We start from the raw sequence: 24083 nt of genomic DNA on the forward strand, positions 1-24083 counted from the left end.
CCATTGCATCATTTACTGAACCTGACAACCTCATGCTATCAGTAACAGAGACAAAATACTTGTTTAAATGGTTTGCAACACAACATGCATTTGTTACATCTACATCTACATTTATACTCCGCAAGCCACCCAACAATGTGTTTGTATCATCTGCAAATGAGACAAACTTAGCATCTGGTAATGTAACAGATGCCACTGTCATTACCTCCCTTTCCTGTTCCAATTGCGTATGGTTCGTGGGAAGAATGACTGCCGGAAAGCCTCTGTGCGCACTTGAATCTCTCTAATTTTACATTTGTGATCTCCTAGGGAGGTATAAGTAGGGGGAAGCAGTATATTCGATACCTCACCCAGAAATGCACCCTCTTGAACCTGGACAGCAAGCTACACCGCGATGCAGAGCACCTCTCTTGCAGAGTCTGCCACTTGAGTTTGCTAAACATCTCCGAAACGCTATCACGCTTACCAAATAACCCTGTGACAGAACGCGCCGCTCTTCTTTGGATCTTCTCTATCTCCTCTGTCAACCCGGTCTGGTATGGATCCCACACTGATGAGCAATACTCAAGTATAGGTCAAATGAGTGTTTTGTAAGCCACCTCCTTTGTTGATGGACTACATTTTCTAAGGACTTTCCCAATGAATCTCAACCTGGCACCCGCCTCACCAACAATTAATTTTATATGATCATTCCACTTCAAATCGTTCTGTACGCATACTCCCAGATATTTTACAGAAGTAACTGTTACCAGTGTTTGTTCCTCTATCATTTAATCATACAATAAAGGATCCTTCTTTCTATGTATTCGCAATGCATTACATTTGTCTATATTAAGGGTCAGTTTCATTTATTTTTAGAGCTATTTGTTACTCCTCATTTCTGCTCCTACCTGTCTCTGACTTAACTATATCCGGTATTGTTTTCATTTTATTGCCGGATGTATTTATCTTCTTCTCATAATGCAGGTGTTCAGATTTATGGATAACCTTCTTCCATATTTTGCAGTAATTTTTGTAATGAGCTATAATGCTAATATCAAAGGTGTCCCTACATATGAGATAGAGTTTCCTTTTTGTCTCACATGATATCTTTATCGCTTGTGTGATCCATGGTTTCTTATTAGACTTCTGCTTAATTTGAGTTACCTTCAGGGGAAAACAATTTTCAAATAAGGTGCTAACTTTATTAATGAATGTTCTGCATTTTCCATTTGTGTCTTGGATGCTGTAAACATTCATCCAATTAATTTCTTTGAGCAATCTCCTAAATTTTTCAGTTTTTGACTGTTTTATTGGCCTTCTGTACTCTGTTCTGATAGATGTTTTGCCCTGACAATGCCAGACCAGAGCTTGGACACTGACTTTTTTTATAAACAGTCTCTTTGCTGAGAGAAACTTAAAACAGTCATACCAATAATCTCACTTCTGAAAACAATATCAGGCAGGCCTAATGTGAGAAGTTATGCATCCCATTGTGCAAAATTTTGCAAAGGTAGTTCAATTTCTCCAGGACATGATATAAGATAGATAACCATTGGGCTGGAAAGACAAAATTTGATGTTGGGCTATGCTTTCCTGACTCTGCTACAATTCTGGGATGAAACTGTCATCAGCATTAACAGAGTTCAGAAAAGTCTTCAAGATTCTGTACATGATATAAAATCTCTGTGTAACAAGTACCAAGAGCAAAGAGAGGCCTTAGTGGCAAAGTTGCTTCAGGAAGGATCAGATATCGATGAGAAAAGTAAAATTCCATCTTCCATGAATGTTTCAATCTTAGATGCCATTCCCTATTTGGAAATTACTGTTTCATATTCCAAATGTATTGAATTTTTTCAGTACATTTTCTCTGACAGTCTCCCACAAGTCCAGTTCCTCATCCATGATGTGGGAGATGGGCAATGGCATGAAGAAAGGGATTGCCTGTAGCACAGTACAATGGGGACTGTGTGTGCCCTCAGACTGCTACAGTATCTATGAAGGCCCTACAGAGCCCTGAAAAGTGGTGGCCAAGGGGGCTCTGGTGGAGTCAGCAGTGGATAATCCATTTGCTTTCAACACTCAAATGAGGCCTGGATCAAAACCAATACCGAAAGTGACAAAGCCTTTGAGCAGATCTGCCACGTACGATGACCAAAATGGTCATGATGAAAGACACACCGAAAGAAATATACAAGAACTGGGCTATTAATGCTGTATCCTTAGAAAAGTATGCAAGAAGTAAAGTGCTGGGAAAAGGATGTGGTAGTCAGGAAAAGACAAAAGAAGAACTGGTGTCACACTAATAGTAGCTAAAGAACTGGCAAATGATGTACTTATTGTAGAAAATGTGATTGACACAATAATTAAAGTTAAGATAATGATAGAAGAAGATATTCTTGATGTGGTCTGGATGTATGCTCCTCAAATAGGCTGCAAAACAGATGAGAAGGAAGAGTTCATCTCTAAACTGGAAGATGCTTTAACATCTATCAAGACTGTCATTATGGGAGACTTTAATGATAGAATTGCAGATGATAGAAGAGCATATGAAACAGTCATAGGAAGCCGCAGAGAAGATCATATAAATGAGGAAGATAAGGTATTACTAGACACATGTCTGAGAAGTGAATGTATAATTGGTAATGGATGGTATAAGAAAAGAGATAGTCACATGTGAACCAAATGTGATAGGAATTTAGAATGTAAATCCACAACAGACTATTTAATAATAACTAAAGAAATCACAAGAAGCCTGACAGAAGTTGAATCAATCCCAAGCATTAATCTCAATGGAAACCACAGACTACTGGTAGGGATACTGAAAAAAATCAGAAAACTTACATATGGGGGGAAAAGAGAGGCAAAAATCAAGGCCTGGAAACTGAAAGATAGAGAAACCTGAGAGACAGATGGGGAGAAGATTAAGGCACAGCTTCCTAAAGATGAGAGGAAGGATGTGAAGGATGAATGGAGGAATTTCAAACAGGCCCTTGTCAATGCAGCAGAAGAAACATGTGGAAGGACATGGACAAAAATCAGATACAAAGAACTCCATGGTGTAATGAGAGAAAGAAGTTTTTAAAGTACAGAAAGAACTATATGAAGGATGGGATGAAACAAATGCACATGATGAGATAGAGGGAGATGTAAGAGATATTGCCATTACAGATAAATAAAAGAGAAGATCAGCAGCTCTTAGATGTAGAGAAAAATGGCAAAGCTCCTGGAGTAGATGACATCACAGTGGAAATGATCAAAGCCACATGAGCTATCAGAATTCACCGACTGCATAGAATAATGAGGATCGTATGGACATGTAGAAGGATTACTTGTGATCAGACAAAGGATAATTATTGTACCAGTCTTTAAGAAGAGTACCAAGTTCCTCTGTGAGAATTGCAGAGGAATAGCTCTACTCTTGCACTGCATGAAGATTTATGAAAAGATAATTTTACAGAAAATCAGGAAAGAGATAGAACCATAATTAAGAGAACAAAAAGGATTCTGACCTGGAAGATGTCATATTTACAGCCAGACAAGTTATAGAAAGGAAATGTTAATTTGGTAAAAGCATCATATTTGCATATATATGTAAGGCTTATGAACTGTTAGAAGGAAATACTCATGGCCAGGTCTGAATAGACTGGAACTGTCAGAAGGAATGCAACTGAGAAACATGTACAAAAAAAATTACCAAAAGTAGTATAATAGACAACAACAATCATAATAGTTTATAATGTTATAATGGACTGAAGGATTTGGCAAGGAAGTGTACTCTCGCCAGTGATTTTTAATATAGTCATGGACAACATCATAAAAAAGTTCACCAAGAGTCAACAGCAGATAATATGAAAATCATAGAATATTCAGATGATGTGGTGACAGGGAAGAAAATGAGAAGAAATTTGAACAGCTAAATCCCTGACAGGCAATAATTGAAGAAGCAGGCATGGAAATAAGCTTAACAAAAATTGAAGTAATAAAAATCAGCATAAAAAAATGAAAAAAGAGAATTAAGCATGTAAGTTGCAATGGGAAAATTATGAAGGAAGTAGTTGCTTTCAAGTATCTAGGAAGTAAATTAACCAAAAAAGAAAACATCAATGATGAAATTTAGGAGAGAATAGAAAATTGGTCAAAATTTTATTACTGTGTATCAGATATAATTAGAAATTGGAAAAACCTGCCAAAGCAAATATCATGATAATGAAATATTATTATCTTCCCATTTTGAGCTATGGATCAGAATGCTGGAAATGGACAAAGAAAGATCTGAGCAGAATACAAGCAACAGAGATCCAACTTCCTAGCAGATTAAAACCAAGTGCCAGACCGAGACTCGAACTTGGGAGCTTTGCCTTTCATGGGCAAGTGCTCAACCAACTAAGCTACACATGCATGACTCACAACCCTTCCTCACAGCTTTACTTCCTTCAGTACCTCGTCTTCTACCTCCACAATATCCTATCTTCCAGAAGTGCTATTCTTGCAAGGTTCGCAGGAGAGCTTCTGTGAAATTTGGAAGGTAGGAAATGAGATACTAGAAGAAGTAAAGCTATGAGGATGGGTTGTGAGTTGCGCTTGGGTAACTCAGACAGTAGTTCACTTTCCCATGAAAGGCAAAGGTCCTGAGTTCGAGTCTTGGTCTGGCACACCATTTTAATCTGTGAGGAAGTGTCATATCAGCACACACTCCACTGCAGAATAAAAATTTCATTCAGGAAACAGAGATACACTTTTTACTAATGATCCTGGGTAAGAAGAGAAGAGACAGGATAAGGAACAAAACAACACAAAACACCCTGCAGATCAAATCCCTAAAAGAAACTATGGAGCACTGTAGGCATAAATGGTTTGACCATATTAAAAGAGTGGGACCAGGAAGACTCAGAAGTAGAACAGACGGAATCTGTGCGAAGTCCAACAGGAAGACCATGAACTAGCTAAAGAGCCCAGGTGGAGGAGGATGTGAACTAAAGGGGCCAGCTGTGGGAGGAGATGCTAAAGGATAGACTGTGGGAGAAAAGGGAATCTTGAAAGTGGCCCTGTGAAAAACCTGTACAAGCAGAAATGTTTCAATAAGAAGAAGGAGGAGGAGGAGGAGGTGGAGGATGACGATGATGACAACAATGATGATGTCAGTGCCAATGACAATGACTTCCTCTGAAAGAGTGTCTGCCATCAGACACATCTGAAGTCTCTACGCTAACTGCTGCTGGACTGGTGCATGCTCCAAACAGGCAACTGTAAAATTCACTTTTGAGCCAAGAGATGCTTAACCACATACTGTCACACCTCACAGATGTTTTATTTCTTCTCGTATTGACCGCAGCAAAAGTTAACTCATATCCCTAGAATTCTTAAATTTCTATCCGTGGATTCCTCATGCAAATGAAAAATCCAAGTTACAAATGCTGAAACAAAGCCATGATCAAAAACATCCAGTTCATCCAAGAAAGATGACAAAAGTATAATAAAGTTTAATTAATACTGTGACACATCTTTAATTAGTGTGCTGTGTGCCTAACCTAAGTCTAACCCATGCAAAGGCGTAAATGATTCTATAAATGGTGGAGCTTATGGAATGTAAATACTTCTCTTGGGGGAGATTGTAGAGAAATACCTCTCATATGTATCAGTCCTCTTGCTTGGTGTATGGGTGAAAGTCTCTAATATTAGCAGCAAGCATCAAAGAATGTTCATAATCTACCTAAGTGTGATCTACCATTGTACAAAGGTGAATGTGGACAACATTAACGGTGATGCATTATAGAATGTTAGCAAAGCCCTACTGACAATCAAATCTTATGTAAGAACTTTGAAACAAATACAAAAAAATACATCTGTCATAATGATCATAGGATAGCAAACTTTTGAAGCGATGTACGGTAAAATGTAGATAAAAATCACTGCCAAAACTTAGCATAATATTTTTCAGTAATGCATAGAAAATGAAAAGCTTACTAACAATGTTAGAGAAAATTTTAACTGTGAACTTGACCACAATTTATGAAAAATGAGCTGTTTGAGGCTGTTTGTAATAGATACATCATAATTATACTCACAAAAGACAGTAAACACTTCCTAGTAGACTATCAAAAAATGTAATCATAAGTACAAATGTAATCACAGAAACAGACTCAAGTTTCTTTATGCTGTATTATGCTACTAGTGCATGGAGTCAGTCATGGATATGTATCCTCTCCCAAAGCAGCAGGAACTGTTGACAAAAAATTGGGTGGTCAGTAATTTTCTAAAATTGATTTGTCTGAAGCATATCTGCAAGTTCCTCGGGTTCCTGTGGATGAATAGTCTTGGCGAGTTCTAGTTTTGGATAGGCCTTTTGGTGTGGCTAGCTCCCCTGCTATTTTCCAATGATTTTAGACAACTGACTATGTCTGTCTGGTATTCCATTAATTATCTGTATGATATTGTTGCCAAGGGCTCCTGCACAGTAGATCACTTACAAAATTTGTACCCTTTATCTTCTGTCTCACAGTCCTCATGCTTACAGTGGAACCTTTGGAAATCTCTTTTTTCTCAGCCTTCCACTGTTTATTTGGGGTTTAAAGTCTCATCGGATGGGGTTTGCCCTGTGCCAGACCACATCTCTGCTGTTACATCTATGCCTTGCCCCTTGTCCGTGGAGGAGCATCATGCCTTCCTAAGGAAGGTATCCTCCTACCATAAATTCCTGCCGGGCAGCCACATTGGACCACCTGTTGTATGTCTTGTTAAACAAGAATGTACCTCTTTGCTGGAGCCTGGAATGTGAACATGCTTTTCAAATATTGTATTCCAAACTACTCTCATCCCTATGTTTAGCTATGTTCCCTCCAGACCAGTACTTAGTTTTGGTGATGATGCCTCACATGACAGCCTCTATGCAGTCCTAGTGCACTGATATGCTGACAGCTCTGAACGATCTGTTGCTTTTGCCTCTAAATCTTTCAATCCAGCCCAGCAGCACTCTCAGGTGGTAAAAAAGGCTCTTGCCATAGTCTGTGCTCTCCAGAAAACTCATGTTGTTTTGTATGATTCCAAGTTTCACCTTATTATTGACCACATACCTCTTGGTTTCCTTGATGAACCTTCACACATCCTTGCCTGACAAGACAGTACACTGCCTACAACACTGGATGCTGTTATTGTCTATGACAATTATGAAATCCATTTTTTACCTACTTCTAAATGTGCCAATGCAGTCACCTTGTCCTGCCTTCCTGTGGGTCCTGATCCTGACTACAGTTGTGGAGAATTGCTTTGCTCTTATATTGATACTGAAACACATGCCACAGTCATTATTTTCATAGTTATGAGTTTGTCCATTGCAGCTGCCATTGCCTCCAACCCAGTTCTCTGCCAGGTGGTTCTGTTTGTTCAACAGGGCTGGCCAGATAAAACACTGGGTTGGGCTATGAAATCCCTTTGAAACTGTTTTTCCTTATGATATTGCCTTTCTGGTTTTCATGGTGTATTGCTATTGTCCAGGGAAGACCACTCCCAAAGTAGTCATTCCCACTGCATTATGGCACCAGGTCCTATGCCTTCTCCATCAGGGCCATTAGGTAGTTTACTGCACTAAACTGTTAGCTAGGCCAGGGATTGGTGGCAACATTGTCTTGGCTTGTGAGCAGTGCACCCTACATAAAGCAGTCCCAGAGTGCCTCTACCCCACTGGCCTGCTCCGTACCAGCTAGGGGAATGCATTCATGTATACTTTGTGGGTCCCTTCTTGAATTCCTATTGGCTATTTCTTGTGAATGCATTTTCCTGGTGTCCTTACATTCTGCAGTGTGTCAATGTCAGCTGCAGTCACAATTCATCTGCTTTTGAGGGATTTTTCTATTGAGGTGTTGCATTGTGCCTTAATTTTTGATAATGAGCTCCAGTTCATTTCTCACACCTTTCAACTGTTTTTTTGCTGTCAAGGCATTTGTCATGTTACATCTCCATCATTCCACCCTCAATCAAATGGTGAGCATATGTTCAAGTCCCAAATGAAAAAGTTTTGTTCGATTCTTTGCTGGATGATGCCCTTCTCCATTTTCTGTGCTCTTATCACTTCACCACTATTGGGGAGCAGATCCCAGCTGAGTTGCTTCATGGTCAGCAGCCACTTATGCTCCTTCACCTTCTGTGGCCTGTGCCACACCTGTCAGGTTCAACCGGCTGCTTCACACCATGACTGACGGGTGGGGCGTGAAGGTTGGGTTGCCGGCCCAAGTGGATACTGGCCATCAAAGAGGCCATCTTTGAGATGTCTGTATGGCCAATGGGTTGGTGGCATGCTACTTTGATTATTTGCACCTCTGCTCATTCCCAGAAGCTACCTCTTCATGTGTGCAGCCCCCATCACTGCAACCTGCATCACCTCCTGTGGAGGTGTCCCCATCCCATTGACTGCCTCCTGTACATGCAGCAGCCTGGGGTTCCTGCTTCCTGATGCCAGGTGCTGACCAGTCTCCAGACTCACGTCCATTGCTGCAGCCTGCTGTTCCAGTTGGGCCGCCTCCACTGGTTCCCTCACTATCATCGCCTCAGCCATCATTGCTGGTGGGTCCAGCTCCATCTCCTCCACACTGGGTCCTACCTTCGGATGACAATGCAAACATGGCGATGGCACCCTCCTCCTTGGTGCTGTCATCAACACGATGTCCCACCCCCCACCATGGAAACCATATTCCTGCCATACTGTATCTGACAGATATGTCTCTCATTGGATCACCAGCTTCTCCTCCCTCATCTGGGTGCCTTCTTTGCATGAAGGAGAAGTGTGCCGTACCCTGCTATTAGTGTGTGTGAGTTTTAGTATGCCAAGTGTAGCGTGGCCATGTGTGTCTACTTAAATCAACTGCCAACTGTTTCAGCATTAGCCGAGCACTAAGGCCACCCGCAGGAAGCTTGCACATGGCATGGCATCCCCCACACTGTCCACCAGTGACTTGTGTCTATATATACAAGGAGCTGCATTGACTCACACTCGCTATGTTGTTTTATTTTGTAGCACTCACATCAATTGTTTTGTGTATCGCTTATGCTGCACCTTCTGTATGACTCTTTTGTCTTGTTATGTGTGAGGCCAATTTGTGTTACTGTTCAGAGGTTTATGAATAAAGCCATATTTGTGTTACTTCACTCAGTGTTGTGTTTTACATGGTTACTGCACATTAAGATTAAATGTATGAAAACAGAAAAATTTGCAAACTTTTCTAAACATATTTAAAATATATCTATTGAACAATATTAATATACACATCTTAAAGTTATCACTTACTTGAAGAACATGTCCACATGAAGCAGGTAAAGAACCTCACAAAAGTAATAATAGCATGATATATAATTTACGGATTCATCTTTAGACAGAGCACTTGCTTAAAGGGCTGAGAAAATGCTAGTCACACAAAGCTCTGCTGTTAGTGAATCACAACTATTTCAAAAGTTTTTTACTGAGATGTCACACATGTATCATCGTCAAAACTTGTGGCTTGTTGTGGGTAAGAAGGCATGAAACATTAGAGAAGTGGTGTAGCACTGCATTCTGTATCCATGCTCGATGAACAGAGGGGGTGTGGCAGCATCCTTGAACTACACTCCAGCAATGATGTAGTGCAATGAGCATGAACTGCTTCATGCAAGGCACAAGTCCAAGTGTGGGCAATTTTACCTTGTATTCTTACTGCTGAAACACAACTTTTTTAAGGTTTCATGCTATCAAAGCTACATCAGCTATTATATGTACAAGCATAAAGAAACTATTCTATCAGCTAATATAACATTCAAAATAATCAATTTTTCATGTAATTGGATAGGTGAAAAAAACCTATTGCAAGCTACGATCTCCTGTGAGAATCTCAGAGTAGTAAACATGGAGTCAGTGGATAGGAACTGCAGATAGGTGGCACTTGGTGGGATTATGGATTGCCTCTGTGGTGTGCGGAGGTAGTCCGCGCAGTTGCAATAATGCTGTGTCTTGGTTAGCAGTGGTTAACACCCCTACCTAGTAAGCAGGAGATCCTGGGTTTGAGTCCTGGTCTGGTACACATTTTCACTCATTGCTGCTGATTCCACATACTGTTCTGCTGCAAGTGACAGCAGTGATCCCCATCAGTTTACACATAATGTTTGATAGCTGCAGATACTGCATGGTGTCTGTTCTTTTAGACACGTCTGAAAGAATAGACACCGCACATTCATATAATTGATACACCTAGCTGGACAATGGATCCATCTTCTTCAGTGCATCATCAGATGCACAAATACCTCCAATCTCCTGTGGGAATCTCAGAGTTGTGAATATAAAGTCAATGGACAGGGATTGCAGATAGGTGGCACTAGGAGGTAATGTGGATCAACCATGAGGCATGTCAAGATAGTCCATGCAGTTACAGTAACTCTGTGTTTCAAGTGGTGCAGTGGTTTATGCACCTGCCTAGTAAGCAGGAAATCCTGGGTTTGAATCCCAATCTGGTACACATTTTCACTCATTGCCACTGATTTCACATAACATCCCACTGCAGTTGACAGCAGTGATCCCCCACAATTTACACTCAGTATTACCCTGGTCTTAAATGTGTTAATCAGCTACTTTTATAAGACCATGACTTACTAAAATCATGCACTGAAATGAGATTCATTCTGTCTGAGATTTTTCCCACTGCTCAAAGAATAGCTTTTCATCACCCTCAGACCCTATGCTCCTTCTATATCCATCCCTATCCCATGGCTTATACCCCTGTGACCATCCCTGCTGCAAGACTTGCCCTATACACCCTCCTACCATCACATATACCAGCCCTGTAAGTGGCAAAACATATGCTATCAAAGGGAGGGCCTCCTGTGAAATGACACATGTCGTATACCAGCCCTTATGTAAATGCTGTTCAGCCTGTTACATTGGCATGACTACCACCCAATTATTTTGGTTAGGATAATGGACATAGACAGAGGGTGTATACTGGCAACACACAACATCCTGTTGCTGAGCATGCTCTACAACGTAGCAGTCATGACCTCAATGCCTGTTTCACCACATGATTCTTCCTCCAGACACCAGTTTCTCATAACTCTGTGGGTGGGAACCAGCATTACAACATGTTCTTGGTTCTCACCACCTACCTGGCCGAAATTTACATTAATTCCTTTCACGTCAGTATTTCTTCACGTAACAACTCCTTTCTTCACTCCAGTTTAGTTTTCTACATCTTTCATTTTCTGACCTATCTGTTTATCACCGTTCTCCCCTCCCACCTCTGTTACGTACAGTACGCTTAACATTTCACTCTTATTAACTCATGCAGGATGTTTTAGTAGTAATCTCTGTCTTGCTCATTGCATGGTCTTCCACTTCTAAGTTCTCAGGTTTTTAAATCTCATCCATTGCAGTCCCAACAAACTGTCTTCCCTTCTCATTCTGTCCGTTAAGTCACTGCTGACCCAGGGTTCTGGGTGACTTTTCCAAACTGTACCTCTTCTGTTAATCCTCTCCAGTCCTTTTCCTTCACCACTCTTCATTACGCTTCAAGTCGTCTGCTGGAAGAAGAAGCCTCTGGCTCCAAAAGCTTGCATAAGTTAAACCTCTTTTTGTGTGTGTTCTCCTGTTACCACTTGGTGAGTAAACTTTTTTATCTATCCATTTACATTATATTCTATCAGCTAGTTTGACTTGATTGGAAGGAAATCTACTGGTGAGAATGACTCAAACATCTTAATCTCAGAATCAGACATAATCTCACATGGAATTTACTCTATACTGAAGCATGGTAATTAAGGGAGAATGAATCTTACTCTGCTTGGAGCATACACTGTGCTGAATGTTGACAATATTAGGAAAAGGATAGACAGCTACTCACCATAAAGATGACCCACTGATCTGCATACAGGCACAACGAAAAGACTGTTATACATTATAGCTTTTGGACAAAGCCTTCTTCAGCAAAGAAAACATGTACACATTCACATAAGCAAGCACACCTCAGCTCTGACCAGAATGTGACTATCATGTGAACAGCAATATGGAGTGGGGCAGGGAAGGGGAAGAGATAGCAGGGAATTGTGGGAGGATACAAGAGCACTGTCTGGTGGGGTGTGCAGGGACTAGAGAATGCCATGTACCGTGTCGGGAGGTGGTATGTGGTGGGAAAAGCAGGGAGTGGAAAAGGAGAGTAGCAGGAAATGAGACAATCAGGGAAGCAAAGCAGTAGGTTACCATAGGTTGAGAGCAGGATAATTTTGGGATTGGAAGAATGTGTTGTAAGGATAACTCTATTCTGCACAGTTCAGAAAACCTGGTGATGGAGGGGAGGATCCAGATCAGTCTCAACCTATGGTAACATACCATCCCACCACTCTTCACTGAGCAGTTTCCACCCTCTCGTCCTATCACCTCCTCCCTTTTCACAGTCCTTAACCATCTACCCACCCATCCTTTCCCCTTCCCTGCTCCTCTTTTTCTGTGCTCCTTTCCCTTTCCACTGCCCATTTTGTCCCCCACACCCCATATCCTGACACTAGTCTCTGGTACCTGCATACCCTAACAGACAGAACTCTTCTCTCCCACTTCCCCACCACACTCTGGAATGCTATTCACGTGACAGTCACAGTCAGAGCTGCTAATGGCAGTGGTCACATGTGTGTGAGGTGTGCTTGCTTGTGTGTTTAATACTATCACAGCTCTCTCCTTTTCATACAGACTCCTCATTCTCTTCCAATATTTTAAGTATCTTATAACTAATTAGCTTATCTTGATTCTCCTTGCTGTAACAACTACGTAATATCTCACTGACCTCAACAGGTATCAATTGATTTTCATGTACCTGTTTCACCAATTCCAAATCATCATATCCTACTGTTCTATTACTCATATCATTATTTAGTAATTTCACATAAACCAAACCATCTAACTCATCATAAAATACAACATCAGCAACAGCATCAAAATACACATTAGCAACATCATCTGCAACCACTTCAACTACACGTCTCCTCATCACAATCACTATCAAAAGTACTAGAACATGTGCCAGCAGACACACAAACATAATTTAACTTAGGTATATGATTCTTTCTTTTCTCCACATCTTTTTCAGATTATAGCAAAAATTTGTCATCATAAAGTAAGTTATCTAAACAGTACTCATCAGAATCATCATAAATGTTGCTATTACTAAGCACATAACTCTCATCAAATAACTTAGTCAAATTATCTGTACTAAGATTAAATGTATTTCCTGTTTTACTAGTCTTTTCCCTCATTTCCATCAGCATGAAGTCCCAAAATGCTTTATCATAATCAACTCTGTTTATCTGGAATTATTGTGTCTGTTGTGGTGTCTGTGGCCTGAATCCCACGTTCTTCTCCTGCCTCTATCTTGATTGATTGATTTATTTATTTTATCCATCTTTCAGCATTAACATGAAATCTACGTCATCAGAAGAACTACAGCTATTTGTACATTATGTTTTACATAACAAAATATTACATGGTAAAAGTATAACAATGTTGTACCATATTATCTTATAATTGCCTCTACATCCATATCTATACATGACAGTAAGCCTTAATTTATTAGCATTAACATGCAACTGATGTCGTCAGAAGAATTATAGCTAATTGTACATTATGTTTCATATAACAAACTATTGCATGGTAAAAAAAATGTAGCAGTGTTGTACCCTATTAGCTTATAGCTGCCTCTACACCCATATCTATACATAACAGTAAGCCTTAGTTTATCAATAAATTAGATCATCTTTACAACTATTCTGAAATTATTCTATACTACAGAAAGTATTTACCTTCATCCACACTTTGGTTTTAGTTTTAAATATGTTCAGTGAAACCACTTGAGCCTAAATGGGTAAAGTGTTGAATAATTGTATGCCTATGTATTCATAGCTAGATTGGGTTTTCTTAAGCCTGGTAGTGGATATATCAATCATATGACAGTGGCACGTAAAGTGCCCTCCGCCACACACCGTTGGGTGGCTTGCGGAGTATAAATGTAGATGTAGATGTAGATATTTGATTGTCGAGTATTGTGTTGATGAACAGATTTCCTTATAGTGTAGTGGTTTAAGTTTTCTTTTATGTTTAATAGGGAACAATATATGTAAAGAGATGGGACTGTGAGAATTTATAAGTCTTTAAAATAAGGTCTACATGAGAACTTGTTGTCAGTGATTCCATAAAGACATCTAATTGCTTTTTTTCTTCCAAGTGAAAATTTTTGGCTCCTGGGGAGTTACCCCATAAAAGAATGCCATATTGTAGATGGCAGTGTAAGAAGGCATAGTATAAATGAAGTAATAAATCTTGTGTAATACATGTGTGTATTTTGACTAGTAGGTAGATAACTCGTGATAGCTTTCGACACACATAATATGTATGTGTGTCCCACATTAATTTCGAGTCAACATGTATTCCTAGTAGTTTAATAGATGATAATCAGTGTTACTGTTTGACAGACTGAAGATTATATTGGCAGTCTTTTCATGGTTCATAGTTAACTCATTAGCCTTAAACCAGATATTAGATATTTCAAGACATTCTTCACTTTCCTCCTTCAATTTGTTTATATCCTTTCTGGTACTAGCCAATGTTGTGTCATCAGCATAGAGGATAGATTTATAGGGTATGTTACTCGGAAAGTCATTTACAAATAATATAAATAGTAGAGGGCCAAGCACTGAGCCCAGAGGAACACCTCATTTTATACTTAGAGTCTGTGACTTTTGGCCTTTATGCTTTACAATTTGTTTTCTATTGCTGAGGTATGTTTGAATTAGTGAGAGTTCCAAGTGTTTGATTCCAAAGCAACATGGTTTATCTAATAATTTGAGGTTAACTGAGTCAAAAGCCTTACTCAAGCCAATTTGAATGGCTTTGGCAGATAATTCTGACTCAAATGCTTTGACTGTCAATAGGTTTGACCTAAATCCATACTGAGAATCATTTAATATATTATTGTCTGATAGGTGTATAGCCGGCTGCTGTGGCCGAGTGGTTCTAGGCATTTCAGTCCAGAACCACACTGTTGCTACAGTCGCAGGTTCGAATCCTGCCTCAGGTATGAATGTGTGTGATGTCCTTAAGTTAGTTAGGTTTAAGTAGTTCTAAGTCTAGCGGACTGAAGACCTCAGATGTTAAGTCCCATAATGCTTAGAGCCATTTGAACCATTTTTTGATAGGTGTATGCATATTTGCTGCAGTATGCAGTATTCTATTATTTTTGAAAGAATAGGCACAAGTGAAATTGGTCTATAATTATTGATACAGGACTTGTCACACTTTTTGTAAAATGATATGACAACTGTCTTTTTGAGACATTCTGGAAAGTGTCCACTAGAGAGCGTCCAGTTTATCAGTATGAAAAGAGGATATGATTTGAGATCTAAAATTTTTTTTTAAATTACAAAGTTTGACAGGTGATAAACATTTTCAGATCTGGAGTATCCTAATTTAGGGGTTGCTTTAATTATATCAATTACTTGTACTTCTCTCCATTTACAAGCTGATACTATGTTTGTAATGTTCCGTTGAAAATTTCTGCCAGATGTGGGGTGAAAAATAGGTGTATGTGTAGAATTGGAATTCTTGTTGCCCTGAGTTGAGAGGCTAAGTTTGGCAGAGTTGACAAAAAAGTGATTGAAATCATCAACAGTGATGTTAGCAGCATTTGTGTTGTCTTTATAGTTTATGTCCACACCTAGCTCTGCTTTTATTACTTTCCATGAAGCCTTACATTTATTGTGTGATTTTTTAATGAAATCACCATTTGGCTTACATTTGGCTATTTTTAATTTTAGATCTGTATTTTGTTTTTAGGTTTTTGTAAGTTTCTTTATCTAATGATCCCTTTTTGACCTTATCGTGACAAGTAATTACCAATAGTCTCAGTTTTTGTAATTGAGGTGAAAACCACTTCTGTAAAGTTGAGTGGCTAGGTTCCCTTACTTTTTTGTTTTTTAACCTTTGGACAGCATGTATGGAAAATTCAGAAATGATTTTGAGGAATGTTCTGAAGGCTTCATCCACATTTCTGGAGGAATGTGCCCTATATTAGATTGTCAAGAGAGTAGAAATGCCTTGCAGGACTTTCATTACCACAAAAGAGATAGGATCTTAACATATTTACTAAATTAACATTTATGGCTGTCATTTTCCTATTGTCTATGTTTAGATCCCAAAAATTAATATTTCAGTAACTGTCCTTGTTTTGTTCTGGTGGTATTGTGATAACTCCCCATTCTGAAAATTGTTCTCCCAAGCTCAACCTAATTTATCTACGTATTTCAGAAATTCCTCAATAGTGTTGTCTGGTCTGTAAATAAGACTCCACTGAACATGGTCAGGTGAACGCCACTTCAGCACATCAATTTGGATTAATGCATCAAGTGATTTACGTAAATGTGCTAAAGTCCTAAGCTGATTTTCACAAAATTCTCTCATTCTCATATCTCCTTTGCAGTATCTAATTATATTCAAAAATTCTGATTTTATTCATGCCTGCTTACTTTCTGACCAAAATTTGTTTAGAAATAATTTTTCAAACTCTGTAAATGTCATTTCTGTGTTAACATGCTGGTTAGCCCAGGATAAATCTTCTCCATCTAAAATAGATTTAAAAATTTCACTTTCATATGTTCTGGCATGCCTGGTGCAAAGCTGTCCTTGCACCAGTACAAGTAAGTGACAGGATGGAGTTTAAAATCACCCAGAAAAATTTTGGTAATAACATTACTGCAGTTGTTCTGAAACATGTTATTACCACTATATATACTACTAAACATATTAATCTCTAGATTTATTACTTTAGAGGTGACTGCTTGAAGACTATTTGTTAATTCATTCACTTGCTGTTTACTGAAGAAATTTGTTCTAAAACAAGTATAGAATTTAATTTTAGTTTCTTGTCAAGGAAATTATTTTTGGTTTCTATATAAGTCTGTTTGTTATGCAACTCTGATTTTCTTCTGTCAAGTTTGTCAGTGACAATCTTTTCTGTTCCTTTTACTCATTTGTTGACTAGGCCAACATGTTTGTTAACTAGCTGTAATTCAGTAACAGCAAACTTCTTCAGACAATCCACCTCAGATTCTACATTGGATACTGTTTCATGTTCACTGTTTATTTGTTTATTTGCCTTATTAACATCTTCCCTAATTGCTTCTAGCTTCTGGTCCATTTTTTGAGAACATTTTTCTGAAATTATTTTTGACATTGTCTCTACTTTTTTTATTTTGCTCTGACAGTTTACTATCTAGTAACTTAGAAAAGTGATCTAATAGGTGTTCTGGTTGTTGAAATACAAATAAAGGTGAAATTATACCACTTGATGAATTCTCGTGGCTTTGAATGTTTGGATTCGGTGTCAATGCACGCAGCTGTTGACCCGATCTTGTTGTGATTCCGCCTTGGTCACATGCAGAAAACGTATTGCTTCTACTCATTTTGACTAATTTTGCACAACTTGATGAGATGATAAAAAAAAAACCTTCCAAAAACTATCTTTCCTATAATATTTGTGAAGTATGTCACACACAATTATTTGACTGACTTTATTATGTAATTTCTCTTCTTATCAGTTAACTGTTTCAATACTCTGTTATGTAAGTAATATTTTGGTACTCATCTGACAGTCCATGCTGCTGGCTGTTAGTGTTGGTCCATTTATTCACATGCCCACTTTTCCCATATGGGTCCTTGTTTCTGTTCATGTCCCAGTATATGGTAAAAAATTATTTCACCCAAAACTTAATAACCATTAGCATACAATGAAGTTTTATACATATCCCAGCTCTTTTCACGACATTGTAATAAAACATGGTGAAAATGTTTTTTCAGGTGTCTGGAATGTGTATCGTTGTTTAACACAAGGAAAACAATGTTAACTATACCACGTTTTACCACACATTACCAGGATAAAAAATATTCTCCACCAGTTTTATATGTACCTCACGTAATCTGGGGTGTTGCCTCATGATGCTGCCATAGATTCATTTTGATGTTACTGCATCATTACATGGATATCATGTAATGGTTTAATTAAGTTTTAGGTATTCTTGTTCATTTCGCATGCTAGATGTTCAGCGGCATATGTACAAAGTCTAACTACATGCTGTTGATACAAAATTTGGTCTAAGACTGAAGTATGGCAACTTACAAATTGCCTCTATTTATATGGTTTTAAACACTTACTGTCATTGTTACATATAAAATTTTGCATTTATACAATTAAAGTTTTTACATACTTCTTCCCAAATTACATATAAATTTACATGGAATAAAAGAGAATAATTTCATGCAAAGACAGGAAAGAATTTGTTTCTATTAAGACTATAAATTACATGTTTTATCATTGCATCAATATATTTCATTAATTTAACATATAGTATTTAACTAACTTAAGGAAAAATCATGCTATCATTTTCAGTTGAACAGAGTGATTAGTTTTATTGAATGAATGGCCCAGAAGCAACTAATTAACTTTTCAACGAGTAAAATTTTACATTTCTATATGGTTGTTATTACAGTTGTATTAAGGAACACCAATTAAAACGTGAGTATGCTTGATTCTGACTGAAAAATCATCTTGTCATATTTTTATTAGGGATTCACACAATTTCTGGTTTCAAAACATAAAAATACCTTACTCTCTATGACTTGGAAATATCGGAAATTTAATGGTTAATTACTCCGCAATTTCAATAGCAAAATCAATCCTACCATGTACCTGAAAGTTGTCTTGTGTGTGAATTATGATGATACATTAGTTTTTAATCCAACATGTTTCCTTCATTCCATATACTGGTGAGACCCAATGTAAACAATGTCAAAACAACAGTTCAAATTAGTGTAAATTATATATATATATTATGTATATTATATACATACCCTATTTGGGAGACTAGAAATGAGATTGGAATAGGATATATGGTCCCAAGAGGTTGTGGTATTAAAATCTTACTGGCAGAATTTTGACATGGTTGTTCATAATTATAATCTGATTAAGAGGTAACATTGCATGTAATTATTGGTATGAACTGTAATAACACGATTCACGTTGTCTGTCGCACTTTACATAGTGTAGACCGGGAACTGTCTGCTAGGAATGCCCGATGTCAAATTGACTGGGTGCGGCCCGTGCTGCCTGAGTTGTTGTTCTTCCACTGGCAGAGGGCGCTGCTAATTCTTGCATGCGCTCTGGTGGCAGGGACTTTACTTGCGGTAACTACTGTCCATGACGCACCGTGCCGATGTGCATCTCCCGCGATCTTTCTGGTGGCTACTACATTGACTTTAAGCTGAATATAATGATAAATGAACTTGTAAATGTGTTCCACATGATTACTAACATTTAATTAAGAAGAAAAAATTGTACATTATTTGAATCTAACACACGTTTGCTCCATAATAATTTGTGTATATATCCAATTTCTACTTCAGAGCCTCATATTCCATGTAGCACCTTGCCTCTCATTTAAAATATTTGAAAAAAAATTCACATTACCTTTACAACCGAAGTTTTTGCTTAACACTCTCTCTTACCTCTGAGAATGGATTAGAATTTTTAATCATTAAACAGGTCTGAGGAACAGTTTATATCACTGGGGTTTATTGTGAACTAAAATATAGGGTATCGATCTTAAGCTGTTATTCATTTTTCACTTTAAAAGGCACTAATTTACGTTTTTTTTCATTGCAGGACATTGTGGTGCCCTCGAAATATTTTGCACATGAACTTGTTTCTTTCATTTATTTTGAGAGCATTTGCTTCACTACTTAAAGAAAGTAGTTTTGTTCTTTCTATTGGCCTCCCAAGCAATGTAGTAGAGAAAAGTGGTATATATTTCTTCAAAGAACAACCTGAGGTAAGCAATGAAACTTTGTAATATCTATATCTAGAAAGATAATTGTTTTATCTCTTACAACAAATACAGTTATTGTCACTTAACTTGTGTCCATTTCCTTCTCATCAGATTTTCTCATATATTGAATATCTAACATTTATTACTATCGTCATTAGTGCTAATATAGATTGTTTCATAGTGAACTGATCATGGCTTAGATGCCTGAATCAAAGGTGTACAAAAGCCCCTATTAAAACTAAACAGATTTAGAAACTTGCTCACTTACAAGCCGAAGTACTGTGCAAAATAAAGCTAAAGCGGTCCAGAAGATGAAGTGAGATGATAGCAATTGAGAGAGAGCCCACCAATGCATAGTCTTATATTTGTCCTCTGTGGAAGTTCACATGATCAGCCAGCAATATTGGCAGTGCTCTTGCTGCTGATGCCCTTGCCAGATGTGGGTGATTTTACACATACCCATACACCTGTATCTTCCATTTGCACACCTGGTAGGGTTACTAAAGAGACAGCCTTATAACTGTTCCATATGTGAATAAGAAAATTATTCAGTAAGATCTGCAAAGCGTAACAAAACACTCAGTTTTTGTCTGTTGATCATCCACAAACAGACAGTTTCACAAGACATGGATTTCACCTAAACAGAAGTCTGGAAATTGTAATGGGCTGGCATAGATGTCTTCAGGAGTGACAGTGTTAGAGCCAAGTGTGTGGTACTCTGTGCAGTGCCAAGCCTACGACTTGCAGTTTATGCAGCCAAATCCTGGAAATGTTGAATGTAGCCAGCAGAATAAGAAATAATGTATCCATAATATTGTTACCTGCAGAAATGCAGTCAATAGCACAACAAACATAATCATCCCTATCACATCCAATTCCAACTGCACCAACACAATTATCACAAATCACAGTGAAAATATAATTATCAGCAGCAGGACTGCTATTATTACGAGCAGGAAAACTACCACCATTAGCTGCAGCAGCAGAACCAGTATAACCAAAAACAGAAGATACTGAAGGAATATAGGCACGATCAAAACTGCCTTTCAAAGGCTATGGCAGCATAGATATACATGTTAGGGCAGGTGGAGTGGTCATTATTCATGGATTTGACAGGTATGCTCATTGTAAGCAAAAACATCATATGAACATATGCCCTATTCTGAGTGGTTTCTGAGACAGAACATATTTAATGGATGTTTGATTTTGGGCTAGATGTGTACACATGTGTCTTACCCATCTGACCTCTTTTAGAAGAGCAAATGATGGGACATAATTATCTTCATTTTTTTGGAAAAATTGTTGTTGAACTCCTTGAGTATGTTTCTTTGGTCACGAAGGCTATAATGTACTTCCACCATGATGGAGTCTCTCCATGCTGCTGCTCTCATCATGGAACATGCAGAGGTACTCAGACAAGCCACACAAAATGTTCTTTCAAGAATACTCAGATGCAACAAAATTGATGGTGGGGTATTAAAACATTTATTATGAACTGTACAATGACTGTAAGATGATGTGTACAATAATTCTTAGAGGTGAATGTGTTAAAAATATATCGTTTTCAACAGATACTTTGCAAAATGCATGTTGCAAAACTTAACAATATTATGAAAAGGAAAGTTAGTACTCACCATATAGCGGAGATGCTGAGTCACAGATAGCCACAACAGAAAGACTGTCACAAATAAGTGCCTTCCTGTTTCCTTAAATAACGTACTTATACGACGAACAGTCCGGACACTTCAATGATGTCATCCAGGATACCGAGCAGCATACTTAGCACACACCCGTTGGACATTTTGATCACAATAGCCATACATCAACACAATATTGACCTTTTCCGCAATTGGTACACGGTCCATTTTAACATGGGTAATGTATCACGAAGCAAATACCATCCACATTGGTGGAATGTTGCATGATACCACGTACTTATATGTTTGTGACTATTACAGCACCATCTATCACAAAGCGAAAAAAGTGGTCCAACTAAAACATTCATATTTCTTTACGTACTACACGAATATGTAATAAAAACTGGGGGTTCCTATTTTTAAAAATGCAACTGATATCCGTTTGACCTATGGCAGTGCCATCTAATGGGCCAACCATAGTGCCATCTGGTTTCCCCCTTCAAGCTAGACGAGTTTCGTTCTTTGTAGTTTTTTTGTTTTATGCTTATTTTGTGAGATTTTGGCCTGGTCACGACCAATGGACCACCCTGTTCAATCAGTTTTTTTTATGTAAAACTTTTGATTAACATTTTATTCATTCTTTTCTTAATATTTGGGAACAAATTTTTATGTTTCAAGATATTCATCTATAGTATAACACCAATTTTGCAATAAATATTTATGGACAACTGTTTTAAATGTTGACATGTCTTTTATTGTTTTAATGTTATTAGGTGGCTTATTGTATTGTCTGTATCATGTTTAGAGTAGTACATTCTGTTTTAGTGTTGTGTATGCATGTGGAACATGTATATCCTGCTTTCTCCTTGTGTTATACAGGTGGATACTCTCGTTATTTTATATAAGATTGTTGCTATTTTCTAAGATTTTCCAAATAAATATTATTACTTGTAAGATATATAAACATGGTAGTGGAAGGATGTGAAGTTTCTTAAATAAGGGGTTGCAAGAGATTCTTGAGGCAGCATTTTCTATGGCTCTTACAATTCTCTTTTAGCACATAAAATAAGTTTTGCTGGCAGATGCATTTCCCCAAAACATTATGCCATATTGGAGTTCCTGGGCAAAGTATACACTTCGTAGTGTCTCTTTTGATGTGCAACCAGAAAGAATTTTGATAGTATACCAAATGATATTCAGTTTATTTATAATGTATTTTGCATGTTGGATCCATATTCCGAGAAATTTTGTAGAGCTCTTAGTTTTCAAGGATTCTGGTAAACAACTCTATGTCTGGTGTTAGTGGACATTTATTTTGCACTTTGTGTAAGTTCACTGTGACTGTTTTTTCTGTGTTTATTACTTAACTGTTTCCAGAAAACCAGTCTGTAATGTGGGTGGTACACTTTATAATCGCTTGCAGTAATTCTTCTCTGGTCCTTTCTTTTATTATCAGATTTGTGTCATCTGGAAGTTTTATGTAATTATGGTATGGACTGGTCGATTCCAAGTCATTCACAAAGAGTAGAAACAGGTAGAAACAGAATTGGACATAGAATAAAGCCTTGTGGTATGCTGTACTTAATGCTCTGCTTTTCTGAGTGGTAGGACTTTCTCTTGCTCCCTTCTTGGATAGCAACCTCAACTACTTGCTTTCTATTTTGGAGATATGATTTTATCCATTCACAAGCTGGACAGATAATACCTACAGATTCAAATTTCTTAAAAAAGATGTGATTTATGACATCAAATAGTTTGGAGAGGTCTAGAAACATGGATGAGATATGCTCTTTGCTGTCTATTGAATTTAAGGTTTCATTTAGGAATACAAAAATAGCGGTCTCAGTAGATTTAAATTTTCAGAATCCTTTTTATGTATTTGAGAAGTAATTATTTTTTCTATGAAATTGATCAATCTTTTGTAATAGATTTTTCAATTATTTTGGAAAAACCAGATAGTATAGAAATAGGCCTATAATTTGATACTTCTGTTTTTATCCCTTTCTGGAGCAGTGGTTCTACTCTTTCTCTCTTCAATTTTTCTGGGAACGCCCCTTCTGATAGAGAACAGTTACAGATGTCGACAAGTGGCCTGGGTATAAGGGAAGCACATTTCTTCAAGATGTAGTCAGGGTTATTGTCAGTAACAAAAGAGAATTTGGGCTTCAGTTCTTTGATTATAGCAAGCATTTCCTTATCATTGGTAGGATATAGTAAAATAGATTTATTATCTTAAGTACAAATGGATTGATTTCTGGGAGTACATTTGGATTCGATTTATAAGATATTCAGCTATCTGTGTAAAGTAGGAATTAAATTTATTTGCAATTTTTGTAGGTTCAGTTATCACAGCTGACTTTTCCATTAGGCAGTTCATCTTAAGGAAATCTGCCTGTTCTGCTGCAGTTTCCTTCCTTACAATATTCCATGTGGCTTTCATTGTATTGGAGGAATTTTTCATGCATGTGTCATTTGTCATTATTTTTGCTTGTCTGACATCTTTGAAGAACTTTTTATAGGTTTTGTAATAAGTATCAAATTCTGGTGACGTGAGCTGTTTGGAAATGTGTGTAGTAATCTTTTTTTGTTTGAGGA

At 37.8% G+C, this 24083-nt stretch overlaps 1 protein-coding gene across 3 annotated transcripts in view; it reads left to right on the forward strand.

Annotated features, from left to right (window-relative positions):
• LOC124549065 (parathyroid hormone/parathyroid hormone-related peptide receptor-like) overlaps positions 1-24083 on the forward strand; it is a 498163-nt gene that overhangs the window by 364974 nt on the left and 109106 nt on the right. For all 3 annotated transcript variants that reach the window (XM_047125217.1, XM_047125215.1, XM_047125216.1), the window contains one exon: positions 19689-19854. In XM_047125217.1, the coding sequence (XP_046981173.1) occupies positions 19689-19854 (166 nt within the window). The remainder of the gene's footprint in view (positions 1-19688; positions 19855-24083) is intronic.

This window comes from Schistocerca americana, chromosome 1 (assembly GCF_021461395.2).
Source record: "Schistocerca americana isolate TAMUIC-IGC-003095 chromosome 1, iqSchAmer2.1, whole genome shotgun sequence".
In the NCBI taxonomy this organism is placed as follows: domain Eukaryota; kingdom Metazoa; phylum Arthropoda; class Insecta; order Orthoptera; family Acrididae; genus Schistocerca; species Schistocerca americana.